The 15,559-nt window shown below is 38.8% G+C and overlaps 1 protein-coding gene across 3 annotated transcripts in view; it reads right to left on the reverse strand.

The window, feature by feature from the left end:
• Positions 1-275: 275 nt before the first annotated feature.
• The window catches only part of LOC108005373 (inactive dipeptidyl peptidase 10), a 108,834-nt gene continuing 93,550 nt past the window's right edge, over positions 276-15,559 (reverse strand). For all 3 annotated transcript variants that reach the window (XM_036821069.3, XM_065867938.2, XM_036821068.3), the window contains 8 exons: positions 8,198-8,411; positions 8,043-8,137; positions 7,879-7,964; positions 6,676-7,221; positions 4,902-6,071; positions 4,641-4,835; positions 4,419-4,579; positions 276-4,349 (listed from right to left, as the gene is read on the reverse strand). In XM_036821069.3, the coding sequence (XP_036676964.1) occupies positions 4,003-4,349; positions 4,419-4,579; positions 4,641-4,835; positions 4,902-6,071; positions 6,676-7,221; positions 7,879-7,964; positions 8,043-8,137; positions 8,198-8,411 (2,814 nt within the window). In that variant the 3' untranslated portion in view covers positions 276-4,002. The remainder of the gene's footprint in view (positions 4,350-4,418; positions 4,580-4,640; positions 4,836-4,901; positions 6,072-6,675; positions 7,222-7,878; positions 7,965-8,042; positions 8,138-8,197; positions 8,412-15,559) is intronic.

Here is a 15,559-nt window from a genome sequence, read left to right on the forward strand (position 1 = left end):
TTTGAGGAAGTCCATTCAACCCTTGATTTCTGGAGCGAATTCTGAGAAAATATTTTATTGCAATTTTTTTTAGAAAGTTTTTCAATAATGTCACTGTGAAATAGGTTTGTATTGACTCAGAAACAATTTTTTTTAATACAGATTAAATTTTTTTTGCCATTATACACTAATTGATAATTGTTTTCCTATTAATAAAGCGTATGGATATAAAAAAATGTTTTTTTTTTTAAATTCTCTCCTTTTTTTAAGAACCCCCGAAAACATTCCAACTTCAAAACATTTTATTTGTTTTTATTTTGCATACACACAAAAATGTCTTTATTGTTTCGTTTTGTTCGTTTTTTAGTTGCTTTGGATCTCTTTGTTGGTATACTTGTGTCTGGTTGTTGGAAATACATAGTTCTGTTCTGCATACGTTTTCTCTAAATCTATTTGGATTCGGTTCGGTTTCGGCTTGAATACTTTATGCTGAGATGTTGTCTTGAAACCAAATCACTTCGTTAAATACTGTCCAGCTTTTGGTCTTTTTTTTAGATGGTGTGGCTTTTGGGCTCAACTGAAAAATAGGTTTTCCTTCGTTTCCTTTGTACTTTGGGGAAATGAGTTGTGTTTTGTATTTTGTATTTTGTATTTTGTATTTGTTGTTAGCTTTGCGTTTACATTGTTTGGTTCCACGTAGTTAATGGTTTCTTTTTCGCTTCGGTAGCTTGGAATACATTAAATTCTGCCTTAGCACAATTACATATATAGTTTTCCTTTAGTTTATTATAGAATTCTTGTTTTAAACATTTATAAATATGCATTTATCGTTTAGTTAAGTTTAACATTTATTTATTCTCGGGTCTGTTTTTGGGCATACTCTTTGTTTTCTCATTAGTTTTTTGTTTTGTTTTAGTTAACTTGGGTTTTTATGTGGTTGCGACCCCTTTTCTTTTGTGTACAACATTTAAAGCTTGACTATATTGGTTTATTTGGGTTTCTTAGCTTTAGTTGTTGGGTTCCGGAAGTCGGGGGCCCTCGTCGGCCCCGCTACAATAAAATTTCGCTTATTGACGCAACATTTAACATCTAGGCATTTTGACAACTTAATCCCATTTCATATATGGAATTCGCTTCGTTCCGTTAATGTTAATGGTAAAAAAATCTAAAAAAAAATGTTTTGCCATTTTTTTTGGTTCTCGCTTAAGCACACCTATGCATTCCCCCCTCATATATACCATATAATATATATCTATATATTTCGGATCCAATTCGATCGACATATATTTAGGGGGCTGGGCAAGCCTGGGACTTGACTTTAGTGTGGCACAATCTCATCTCCATCCACGCTCAATTTACAATTTAGTTTTAAAATTAGATCTGTTTTGGATGCTAGACACCTGGAAATACCCTGTATCCAGAGCATTAAACGTCGAATGGATATGAAGTTTAAAGCTTTTTCCACACCGAAAGTCGGTCGAGAAGGAGATTCGGGTTCGGTAACTATCTAAGCGATTCGTTTGGAGTACAGGGTATTTTATAGTCGCCTACTCTCGACTATCACAAACATTCAAGGGGCCATAAGCTTTGGGTTTCGGTTTCTCTGCTCGATTATACGAACTACTCGCAAACTGGTGGTTGGCTATTTAAAAGATACACCCTCCTCCTTTATTTCTTGGACATGAATTAATTGTTTCGTTTAAAATTTAATCGTTAATATATACAAAAAAAATAACGTTCAGTCAATTATAACTATATATGTTTATACACATCGAAACGAACACGTAAAGAAACAACAATGAGGCCTAAACAAATTACACACATGACACACACACACATATCGCTCTGTATTTGGTTGGCAATTGCCCTTAGCAATTTGGTATATCCCCTACTTTTTTATCCTTACCTCAAGGACATCGACTCTCCACCGCCTCGTCACCCCCCTCGCACCATCAGTTTGGTTAATTATTTAATACACATATGTTAATAATCAGTCGCATAAATGAATCACCTTGCTTTGGTTTTGTTTCCTAATTCCTCTGTTTTCTCGATAATCATTCACACGCGATTCCCGCCGGCAAATCAGGGAGTTGAAAGGACATAATGATATAAGGTTTAACTTTAGGTTTTGTTTGTAACGAACAACCCACAGCCACTTATAGTGACTATAGTGATCTACAAGAACCGATAATAAAAGTTCCTTATTAATTTTCTTTCTTTAAAATAAATCCCAAACAAAATTTTACAGTACATATAAAATATTTAAATCATATGATCATCATTTAAACCAATATAAATCATTTTGATCCTGGCTCTTATTAATTAATTAACAAATTTGTATCCCAAAAATTTTCAAAAATGCAGAATCATTTTGAATAAATTCCTCAATTTTAACAAAAATATCATTAATTATTTTAAACAGGTAATCTGGCCCATTTTCATTACTGAGATTTTTCAATGAGTACATTTTTTTCTTTTAAACTACTTATTTTTTGGCAGATACCATGTCAGTAAAAGTTTTCATCTTTTACTGGTCTCAAAAAACAGAATACATAAATATAAATGCCTTGGGAGAATCAACACTTGCACACTAACAGAACATATCATGTTTTCACTTTCGTTAAAAAATTTGCGGAACTTAAAATTACTTGCAATAAAATTAATTATAAATAAATTAATAAATATCCCTATCCTTATTTTTATCATGTTTTCACTTTCGTTAAAAATTTGCGGAACTTAAAATAACATGAAATAAAGCTTAATTATAAATAAAGTAAACAATGCAGCTATCCTTATTTCAACTTTCATAAATAATTTGCAAATGTTAACTAGCATAAATTTATATCTTCTTAAATTCAATAACATTCATTACAAAAAATTGAATCTTATGGAACCATTTATGGAGTTCTAAATTATTAATTCTAATGTATCTTGTTTGTATATGTTTTATGTGGAAAACAATTGCGCATTCTGCTTTTGAAATATTAAATAATATTATAAAAAATATTTAAATTATTTAAGGTTAAAGTATAATGAACTCAATGAAATTAATAGACTTAATGTTTAAAAAATATACCAAGCCTACTTATCGCTTTTAAAATTTTTAATTTAATAAATCTGAGAACTTAAATTAAAAATAAAATTTCAGATTGGCAGCACTGAACAAAATAAATTTAAATACCCTTAATTTGTATGGAATTGGTTGAAGGCTTCTAATGTATCTTATTTGTATATGTTTCATGTGGAAAGCCCTTGCGCAAACTCCTTTTAAAATATTAAATAATATTATAAATAATATTAAAATTATTTATGTATTAAAGTATGATGAACTCAAGCAAATTAATGGACCTAATTTATATAATCATTTTTAAAAAATACACCAAGTCTACTTAAAGCTTTTTAAATTTTTATAATAAATTTGAGGAAAGCTTAAATTTAAAAAAAATATTTTTTCAGATTGGCAGCACTGAAAAAAAATGTAAATATACTTAATTCGTAGGGAATTTGTTGGATTTAAAAATATAAACAAAGTGTACAAGGCTTCCGCAAACTCCCGTCGAAAGTGAGAAGAGGATGGATCTGCCCGCCGGGGACGGGGACACTCGGACACACACACGCTGGACGCACGGAGGATACCCATTCCCATTCCTGGAGGAGGAGGAGGAGGAGGGTCCTCTAGTGCTGGAGGATGCGCGACTTCTGGGCGAGCACGGCCTCCGACTGGTGGAGCCGCCGCTTGCTGCTGTAGTTGCACAGCTTGCCGGCGACCTTGCTGAGGGTGGTGGCCGTGGAGGAGGTGATCAGGTCCAGGGACTGCAGCCGGTTGTCCAGTTCGTCGAGCGCCGACAGCGAGGCGGTCGTCGTGGTGGCGGTCAGCAGGGTGGACAGGTTGCTGCCGGCGCTATCGCCGGACGGATCTGCATCCGCATCCGGATTCGAACCGCTGGCTAGGCCGATGCCATCGATGTCGCTGAGCTGGTTGGCCAGCGGATCCTCGTCGTAAGGATCGTAGGGGGGTCTTAATTATTGCTTGAACACGAACAGACCCGTGGGGTCCCACTCGTTGTCGTCGACGGGGCCGAAGCACTCGTCGAAGTACCATTCCATCGTCTTGTAGACATGGCTCAGTGACCTGGCGATGGCATGGTCCTCGTCCGGATAGACCTGATGCCGGAACTTCACCTGCTGCTCCACCAGGGCACGGACCAGCATCAGGGTGTGCTCCTGGTGCACCAGGGTGTCGGCGGTGCCGTGCATCAGCATCAGGTTGCGACCCTTGATGTTGCCCGCCTTCATCGTGAGGTCCGCCTCCTGGAGGGCCCGCAGGTAGTCGCCCTTCAGCGGGATGTAGCGCTCCGTGAAGAAGGAGTCTGGAACCGAGGGGATGCCCATTAGTAAGGTCTATATCAAATTTCAGTTTGCTTAACCATATAACTCACAGTGAAATCCAAAGTTGACAATGGGGTTGATGGCCACCGCGCACTGCAGCACCTGCTGGGAGTCGTCGATGAGCATCATGGAGGAGGCGTATCCCCCATAGCCCCAGCCAAATGCGCAGATCCTCAATGGATCGATGAACTTCAGGTTGTCCCGCAAGTATCTATAGAATACAAGGCATTAAATGGGCATATATCCTATAAACCAACTTATTTTAGACTTACGTGAGGACTCCCAGTTGATCCTCCACCTCGACGGTGCCCAGTTTGCCATGCACCTGGGTGCGGAGCAGTTCACCCTGGAAGCCACTGCCACGCCCATCGATCTGGGCCACGATGAAGCTGCGCTGGCTGGCCAAATACCAGTTCCAGTCCACATGGAAGCGTTCTGTTACCAACTGTGATCCCGGCGAGGCATCGCTGGGGATTCAAAAAGAGGTTACATATTAATAAGGATCTCGACTTCAGAGAGAAATAGAGACTTACACATGGAGAACCAGTGGAAAGGCCACGTCCTCCTCCTCGCGCATTCCGGGCGGCAGGAAGAGTCGCACCTGGGCATGGAATCCATGGCGTATCTCCACGCTGAAGGTGCGCGACTGCGGAATGGCCAGCTGGGACAGCCGATGACGCAGTACGTCGCCGGCATTCAGGACATAGATCTTATCATTGCTGGCCGTCTCCACCAGGTAAACACTCGGCGCCTCCGGGCCCAAGCACTCCTGCACATAGTAGCTGTAGTCCTGGCTGAACTGCACCCGATTGTACAGGCAATTCTTGGGTATATCATAGAGGCAGTCATCCGGCTCCAAGCGAGCCACAATATCCTCCCAACGATCGCCCCTCTGCGAGATTCTGGCCCTGTGGAGGCGGTATGTGGACTCCGTATTGTCGCATGTGAGACAGGTGGGCGATGAGGAGGTGATGTATGTCCTATTCGATTCGGTGACATTGAGCTTCAGATTGATCTTGTACAGATGCCGTTCACCCGGTCTCTTCTCCGGCGCGGCCATGAAGTAGACAATCTCATGCGGTTCATCCCAGCCGACGATTTCGGTGACCTCGAACCGGCCCATGGTGAGGGGAACGGGTCTGCGGTCCAGTGAGGATATGAAGACCACATGGCGATAGTGTCCATGCTCGCCATCCCGCACGGGCAGGCGCTTCAGCAGATAGCCACCATTGCTGATCTCATGTGTTGTATGCATCTGGCCCTCCTCCGTGGCACTCACATTATGAATCTCCGGGTGAACCTCCTCCGAGTTCGGGAGCAGCTTGGCCAACTGCTTGTGCATCTGGTTGCGGGCCGAGAAGATGGGTCGCTCCGACGGCAGGACCCAGCCATCGTTGATGGTCACCTCCGTGTGCACCGCCTGGCAATGGAAGTGTGGGGCGCGGCAGAGGACCGTGGTGGCCTTGGTCTGCTCGCGGTTGGTCACCGTCACCGAGAGGTCACTGGGCGAGGCCCAGGTCAAGCCGCCCACGTAGCTCCCATTGGACAGCTCACTGGGCAGTTTGATTTGCGTCGGGAATATGTACTTGATCACCGAAAGATTAACCACGTTCACCGTCACATTCGGATTCTGGGAACCCGTCTTCGGATAGCGCTGACTCATCACCGCCGGGTACTTGATATCGTCGCCCATCCAGGTGTATCTGAAAAATAACAAAAGTGTCATACATAATAAGATCTTACTTAGTTTTGTAAAGTTATTTCTGCTAAAGAATTTGCGGTCCCCTCTTTTTTTCAACTTGAACTTGCCAAAGGCAAAAGCTGCTAAAGAATTCGCGTTTCAGTCACTTTTACTTTTACTTTTGACCTCGCCGTCATGTTTTCACTTTTAATATGCAGATGGCAAAATATGCTAAAGAATTCGCGTTTTCAGCACCCTGTTGTCGTTGACCTTGCTGTCATGTTTTCAATTTTAATACGAAAATAGGAAGAGGTGCTAAAGAATTCGCGTTTTAACTCACATATACTCGTAACCTCGCTATCATGTTATCAATTTTAATATAGAAATGGCAAAAGATGCTTAAGAATTCGCGTTTTCGCTCATGTTTTCAATTTTAATGAGCAAGTTGCAAGAGATTCTAAAGAATTCGCGTTTTTATTCACGTGTACTGATTGATCTCTCTTCCATGTTAAAGATGCTAAAGAATTCGCGTTTTTATTTTTTTGTAATTCTAAATCTCGATGTCATGTTTTCAATTCTAATAAGCAAATGGCAAGAGATGCTTAAGAATTCGCGTTTTCACTCACTTGTACTCGTTGACCTCGCTGTCATTGTAACTGAGGAAGGCCAAGTAGAGTCCATCCGGCGAGAACTGCATGCTACTCCTCCGGCTCTCCAGCTCCGGCACATTTTCGTACGTCCAATCGGGAACCCCATTGAAGACCACCCCCGATGATTCCCCCTCCGGCGATCCGGAGCCCGACTGCGTTATCCGGCAGACGAGTTCACCCTGCACCTTGGGCTTGTAGTAGATGTCGTTGTGGTGCACAAAGGCGATGGCTTGGTTGAGGGAATAGCCACCTGGTTTGCCATTGGGATTTGGGCCAGCGGAGCCGGAGGATCCCGTGGCAACTGGACCATTGGCCGCCCCAGCCAGGCTGTTCAGGATTATGCTGCCGCTGGGCAGTGGGGCCATTGTGGTGGTACTGGAACCACTGGGTGGTGGTGCTCCAAGCGGTGGTGGCGGATTCGCCGGCGCCCACACCACGTGCTGGAGGCGTGGGGCCTCCGCTATATTCTCCGTTGGTCCCAGCGGGAATGTGTTGGCCGTCTGCACCTCGTATACGTGATGTCTGTTCGATAGAGAGGCGGAAAATAATTTTATTTGATTTAATTCGTGCTTTAACAGCAACTAATAAATGTATCATTACAATTTAACTAAGCTTATAGTCATTATTTTACCATAAAGTGATTTATAAATTAATTATGAAAAGGCAATATTGAGCAAGTAATGAATATTAAAGAATATTATTTTAAGAACTCTTTTTATGATAAGGAACTCAAATGAAATATTTAATTAAAAGTATTATATTATATATTATTATATACCTATTATTTTATATGATACTATAATATTATATTATATGATATTATACAGTGGCGGAACCATAAGTTGGTTGTGGGGGGGATATAAAAAAAACTTTGGAGTAGGAATTAAAAAAAATTTGAATAAAATACATAACACATATACTTTTTAACACGAGTGGGGGATCTATCCCCTTTATCTTCCCTCGTGGATCCGCGCATGATATTATATTATATTATATTATATTATATTATGTTATATAAAGTTACATATATAATATTATATTGTATTGTATTATATTATATTAAATTATAGTCTAATAGCGAATTTAAAAACTTATAGATTATTTTTTAGTTTGAATATTAAACTAAACTATAAGTTTTTATAAAGTTTGTAGCTCTTAAGGATGTACTAGCTTACACACCTGGAGCCCTCGGCATTGGAGTCCGACTGGAGGAGCACGTATTTCTGGTCAGGAGCCACTAGAAACGATTCTGCATTCAATTGGCGCTGGAGAATGAATATAATAGATAATATAAATGGTGTTATATATGTATTATTATATTATATATCTTAGAGCAAACTTACAAATGTTGAATTGGTCATAAGAATGCGTGTGGTGAGATCGGCCATGTTGAGAATGGAGAGGCCACCCGTGGGATCGCGATAGATGAGCTCACGACCTGCAGAGGAAGTACCTTGAGTAAATGGATTAAACATATATGGTGGACCATAAGTCTCACCATTGCTCCAGGTGCCGTTGAAGGGCTTCCACTGGAGGCTCCTGCCCAGGATATCGCTGGGCAGCATCCGGCGACCCCGGATCCTCAGGCCCTCGTCCTCCGGCGACAGCAGGAAGATCGAGAATATGATCAGGCTGAAGACGGCGGCGATGACCAGCAGGGCGATGAAGATGCCGCGCCAGTTGCGGCGCTCCGGAGAAATGGCCACAAGTTCCTGTCAAAATTCAAAAAAAATTTCAGTTAATATTGACTTTGTAATTAAATGAGGTGTATTAAAATTGGAATCAATAAATAATCACCAGTTCCTGTGAATATAAAAATACAATCTTAATTCAGCATTGAATGCATAGATAAGTGTAAGGAATTTAAAGTAGTATTTAAATTCATACTCCATAATTCAATAATTTAAATTAAGTATTTTTTCATTTTGTGTTTATATAATATATAATTATATTACTTAATTATATATATCAGAAAAAAAAGGATTATTTTTATTTTGTATAGATTTTATCAGATATTTAATATGTACCCCCCAGTTTATCCCTCTGCATAGCTTTTATTATAAGTGCTATTATTCTGAGCAGCTCGTTCAACTGTATAAATAGGCAGTGAGCTAGTTGTTCTGGCCATATCAATAAGGTATATATAAATACCATTACACAAATATTTGGTTAGCCGACTCCTGCTTTTCACTCTCTTTACCCATTTCATCTTTCACATTTTTACATTTCCCCATTTTCCCTTTAATTGGTTAATTGCATTAGACTACGCCTTTTTTCGGACTCCATACGCTTTAATTAAACTAATGGTCTGACATTGAGTATTTAAAAAAAAGGGAGCATGGGGGAAATATTTGGAGGTTTGTCAAGGAAAGCGTTGGGAATCATTTATATAGATGGGCATATTATCAATTATTTTTAACCCCATATTATTGATTTACTATACGAATTTCTTCAATAACATGTTTGGTATTCCCTTAAAATATGTTTTAGTTTGGTTATATATTTATGAGTATACCTATTATTTATATATTTTTGAAAGAATATTTTTCCTTGATTTGTTATGTTCTAAAAATATATTTTAGTTTGGTTATGTATTGAGATGAATACCTATTTTTATATATATTTTAATTATTATTTTTCCTTGATTCGGCATTTCCTAAAAATATGTTTTAGTTTGGTTAAATATTTAGTTGTATACCTATTTTTATATATTTTTAAATGAATATTTTTCCTTGATTAGGTATTCGGTATTCGCTTAAAATATGTATTTACTTAACAAACTAAAGCTAGTATACAAAACTAAAATTAATATTTGTTAAAGGTGGAGCGCTGAAAGCTAAAGTCCTTCGGCTCTTTAGTTTGCTTATATATTTTTGAGTATACCTATTTTGATGTATTCTTAAATTAATATTCCTTCTTGATTCCCTTGGGGCAAGTGACCTTGCGAAAGTGCCAAACAATTTAAATGCGTTTTGCATGTGGGGCAGAAAGTGCCGCCCCCATTTGTCCTACCCACATAATCCCCTGCCCCACTCGACTTCCACTTAGCCAGGACTCGGATTTCTTATCGAAGGACTTCGGGCTGTGCATTTGGATATGGTCTTGTGGGTCTTGTTCTGGTTTTGCCCGTTCGTTTTCCCTCTAGCATTTTGCAAATTCGATTCCGGCCGTAGTCCCCGAAGTGGCTTACACTCGCAATCAATGGCATTGCTTGTGCTGAAATTGAATTAAAAATTGATATGCACTTGGCCGGGGAAATGTGGAAATGGAAAATGGCAAATGAAAGCGCAAAATAGGATTTCCCGTCGTGTGGGGGGCGAAAGTGCTAATTGAAATTAGTTGCCCGGGCTGCAGAACAACAAATTCGCTTCGCCATGTAGAGAAACTTTTGGCCGAAACCAGATATCGCTGCTGCACTTTTTATGGCCGCATTCACATTCATTTTATTTCTGGGTTGATAAAACCACTTTATGTCTTGGAAAGTGCCGTCGGACTTGTTTCCCGTTGACGAGCCATCAAAAAGTTTGGAGCTCTATGTGATTTTCCACTTTTATATGGGGTCATTAAATCACTCAACTTAAACTCGATTTTCGACCTTCCTCAACTTTATGACTGACGTAATGAAATTAATCTTTTAGTAAGTACATAATAGGGGCCATAACTTATATGCAATTTCATTAGGTCCTATAACATGAAAGCTTTTTGTTACATTTTATATTTTTTTTTTGATAACTAATTACTTTTTACCTATTTGTATAGCAAAAATACCTTTTTGATGACAGCAATTAATTATTAAATTACATAAAAATAAAATCTGCTGGCACAAAATCAACATAAATCGCTGTTTTTCCCATGACCTGCTAAATAAAACATTAATTAACTGTTAAACACAGAACCGCATCATAATTAATTTGCTTGCTTATCCGCCAGCAAATATTGGGCATATTTCATTAATTCCCTTAATAAAATTAATCAAGCTTTTGCGCAAACATCAAGCCAATTCGCAATTACAGGAGCTGCCAAGGGCTAAAGTTGAAATTTCATGTGAACAAGTTTTTCCGTTTTAAACGTGGCAAAAACTGACAATTTAATTGTGGGGAAACACGATGCCGAATAGAAAATGCCAGGAAAAGCCGCAGTGGAAAGTCTCTTCACAAAACGAGACGGCGTCAATATATGGCCACAAAAAAGGGAGCGACAATAGCAAATTGTCTGGCATTTGATGGCGGCCAATTGTCCTTCGTCCTGCGGACTCCTTTATTGCCTCTGCCATGTGGCCGGGCCGTTGATGTTCCTTCATTAGCTATTAATGCGAGCCTGGCCATAAAAAGGTGTGACAATTGTCGGTGCCAACAATGAGAGTGGACCGAAAGTGGAGTGGACCCTGTTAATGGCACTCGACTGACGGGATACCTTTCAAGGAGGGCTATAAATGTATTTTAAGAACGTTAGCTACACTCCTTATCTTTGGAATGCTTGAAATAAGCATAGTATGCGCTAGATATTTGATATCCAAGAGAGATTCGTTTCTTTGGGTAGTTTTTTATCATTTGGTCCTTCGAGCCGGATACATTTATTTGAAAAACTCGTTTATGAGGTTTATTCTAATGCCATAGCATTTAAATGAAGTCTTGTGGTCTATCGAGCCGGATAATATTAATTGAAAACCTCGTTTGTAAAGTACATCCATCGAAATGGACTTATAGTACCTTTTTGTCTAATTGGTCCTTCGAGCCGGATAAACTTATTTGAAAAACTCTCTTATTAGGTACATTGTAATGCCATAACTGGAGTTATAATGCCAAGTGGTCCGGATACTATTATTTGAAACCATCGTTTAAGAAGTACATTTGAGATACCTACTGAATGTATTCAGACCTTTTATGTCTAATTGGTCCTTCGAGCCGGATGCTAGCATTGAAAAAACTCGCTTATGAGCTACATTTGAATACCATACTCAAGTCTGGTGACAAAATGCAACCTGACAAACAATTAAAACTATGTTTTCCGGTATTTTCTCTTGCTGTGCCAATATACCCGAAGGCCTGGCTCACGGGGCGTATACGTGACTAAGAGTGCGCATAATTTATGTGCAAATGAGTGGAGTTGTTGCCGACTTTGTTGTCGGTCGAGTTGTTGTTCCTGGCCACGGTTGTCGTCACATCGGCTCTTTTGTTGTTGGGCCTTGGGCGGGACGCCAAATGCAGGCGCTTTGCGAGTGCGTTCACAGCTCATTAAATGCCCATTGGGGGAAAGTGCAGGCCGGGGCCCCCGCCTCATCCGCCGTTTTATCGATTCAAGAGCAGCATTTGCATTCGGATCCCAGATTCCGGTTTCCGGTCCCCCCGTCACCATCCCTATCCCCATGTACCCGTAGTACTCATTCTGCGGCTTCGCATACTTTCCTGTAATTTTCCGTGATTACATCTCGAGTTGTCTTTCGATTGTTCAATGCCCGCCCAGCGAATGCACAGAGGAAAATAAAGGGCTATGAAAAATCATTTAAAAATATATTTCCTAAAACCACACTTTTGTACACTCGAACCACACATGAATGGCATAAAAGGAACCCATTTCATAGAAATGCTTAACCCTAGATTTGTTGCAAAATATGTTCTAATGGCATACTTTAACTATTAAATATTTAAAAAACATTTTAAAATTATGTAGAACTATCTAAAAAAAAGCAATTCTATAAAAGGTATTCATTCTATTCAATGTTGTTACAGATGTTTAACCAATAACGAAAAGCAATTCAAGCTAAAAAATCAATAACTGCCCTTTAAACTATTTTAATGGGGGCTTTAACTATTGGGTTCCCAATTGCAGAAAAGAATATCTGCCTTTGTGTTGGGGGAAAAAAGGAAAACCTTTTGCCGTTTTCTATGGAAGTATGTTTGTTTTTTTTTTTGCTCCATTAAACTGCAACCAAAGCCGACAGCTGACAAAGCCATGTTGGGATCGGCAGGGCTGGTCTAGTGGGCCAAGTTGGGTTGTTATGAGTTGGTCTGGTTGGTCGGGGTTAGGATGCATCTTTTATGGGCTGCCACTCCAGAGAAGATGCCACTGACAAGTGCATATGCTTGAGGAGGAAACATTGTTATTGTTGATTCTACCTCCACGCCGGTGTTTGTGCCTCTGTTTGTGTTTGCCTTTGCGGTCGGACCACAAAGGTTTGTTTTCCACGTATCCGTGTCCGGATCCCGTTTCCCGTTTCCCGTTTTCCATTTCCCGGCTGCCCATGATTGCATTTTCCGCCTTGGTCTGCGGATACCCGGCTCTCTCTCCAGTTGATAACTCACTTGCAGGATTATTCTTTTCCAAATAAAAACCCGGCATTCTGCTCTAGCCATTTTATTTTCCCATGGCAAATAATTACCTAGCACAAAGGATGTTCGATCAACAACAGAAACAGTGATGAAAAAATATGATGAAAGTGGAAAAAGAAATGAAAGCCAATCCAACGAGCGAGGGAAAAAACTTTAAAAGCCTGGAGAGCAGTAAAGTAATTATACAAAAATGCCTAAAAAATAACAATGGTGCTTCAATGACGCAATTTGAATGAGTGATAAATTAAATGAAAATAAAGCTCAAAGCTATTGTTATAATTCTGTATGTTGTGGGTTTTAATACATAAAAAGAAAAAAGAAAATCCATTAATAATTACCTAACTTGTGGTTAATATTCCATAGATTTTATTTAATATATTTAAAATGCTTTAAAAGTATTTATGCTTTAGGTTTTTGATAAATGAAAAGAAAAGATATAGCAAATGTGTTAAAAATTTCATCGATTTTTTTAAATATATTTAAAATGCTTTAAAGGTATTTTAAAAATTGTATGTTGTAGGTTTTAATAAATAAAAGAAAAATATACACCAAATAATAACTGATTTGTGTTAAATGTTACATAGTTTTTATATGATAAATTGAAATTCTTATTTTGATTTAAATACATATTTAATTTTAATTTATTTATGTATATTTAAAGTATTATTTTGGTGTGTATATATATTCATTGATATTGTCTACTTCACTTTACTTCAATGTTCAAGCTCTAAATAATTTAAAAAATATGAAGCAAATGAAGTAAATGTTTTAGTGCAACTATTATGGACCTTTTATTGTTGCATAAAAGCGGTTGTGTCCTTGTTCAAAAATTCATGTGTGAGACAATGTGGCGGTTTTGCCAGCTGCATTTTATGGCCCGCCATAAACATTTCCACTGAACCCACAAAAACCCAGCCAAAGAGCTGAAATTTGAGTATGCTGCATTTCGGGGGGAATTTAATTCCCGGGCTGTCCGTTGGCAAAGTGCTTAATTGGATTTCCGGAGGCTGGCCGAAAAACAATGACGAATTTGTGGCAGCAACTGCGATTGCTCTGGTTTTAGGCACCGCCTGCTGGCCGACGATAAGATTCGTGGCCACTTGTCAAAAGGACGAAATTATAAACCCTTTCGCCCCACAATGGACACTCAACAGGATGTAATAATTGCTGGCCCCAGAAAGTATGCCATAAATCATTTTCTCGCTCTTTTAGCTGGATTTTGTGCCTTAATTTTCTTTCGCTTGAGTGATTAATGCTTATTTATTTTGCTATCTATAGTTTCTGGAATCTTATTCATCAAGGCTTAAAAATACTTATCGACTTGTTTACTTCAAAATGCATTATCCTCCTGCTTGAAAGCTTCAATGTTCGCACTAAATCTTAATATTAATCGACTTTTAAGCCGGACGGGCGAAAACAACAAATCCGGGGCCTTGGGCAGGCGGGTTGATCCATACTTTTCGGCTGTCAGCACTCAACTAACTGACGGCTTTTAATTAGAAATTGCAGAGAAAAAAGTTATAGCCCTCGGGCTGAGGAAGAGGAAGAATAGGCGCAAATATTACGCAAACCAGTGGATATAGAAAATGCGGTGGGGAACTGGGAAGTATTCCGAAATGGGTCCCGTGAGGACCGGCGGAAAAAATCATTTGCAACATTGAAGGCAAGGCAAAGAATGTCGGAATGCTACACTGGAAAAAATGTTAATGGAGCAGTATAAAAATATATTTTAATAATTACTTTTCTCTTTAAAAGATCATTTAAAATATACACAGAGAGAATTCTGTCGATCTCATCTGAGTTGAAAATGTTCTTGAAAATAGAACGACATTTTTGAAGTTAAAAATGTATTTATTGTGCTTGCAGTAGTGTATACTTATTAAAAAGCTGTTAAGTAAACTCTATTTATATTTTCTCTTCTCATTATTGCGTTCTAACATAGAGAACATTGATACCAAACTGTACTTACGCGGTTTTTAAGAACGAATACTCTCAATTCAAGAACAATGTACTATGCAATGTAAAATGTATTACCCTTTACAATTATTACGAAAACTTAAGATCAAATAGGAATGTTCTAGCATAGAGAACATTGATACCAAAATGTACTTGCACGGTTTTTAAGAACGAATGTTCTCAATTCAAGAACAATGTACTGGAATTTTTTTTTATAAAATCCGAAAATATCATATATTTTTTTTAAATATTCAATTACAATAGTTTTATACACAGCATTATAAAAAAAAGTATTATAATGGTATACCATTTAAAATTACTACGAAAACTTAAGATGAAATAGGAATGTAATATTTTTTCCCCTGTATATTAGAAGAGATATAGAAAGGGGCTGTATAAGGAGTAAGGAGTGATAGAGGAAGGTACACAAAGTTTTTACTGCCCAACCATATACACTCACACACCATGGAGCGAAAACTTATGTCATTATGATGGACTTTGGGTCGTTTGGCCCATTTATATGGTGACCATTGCCACCCAAAGCCCATCGCCCTTCCGTGGCCCACATTTCCCTC

This window comes from Drosophila suzukii, chromosome X (genome assembly GCF_043229965.1).
Source record: "Drosophila suzukii chromosome X, CBGP_Dsuzu_IsoJpt1.0, whole genome shotgun sequence".
Lineage (NCBI taxonomy): Eukaryota > Metazoa > Arthropoda > Insecta > Diptera > Drosophilidae > Drosophila > Drosophila suzukii.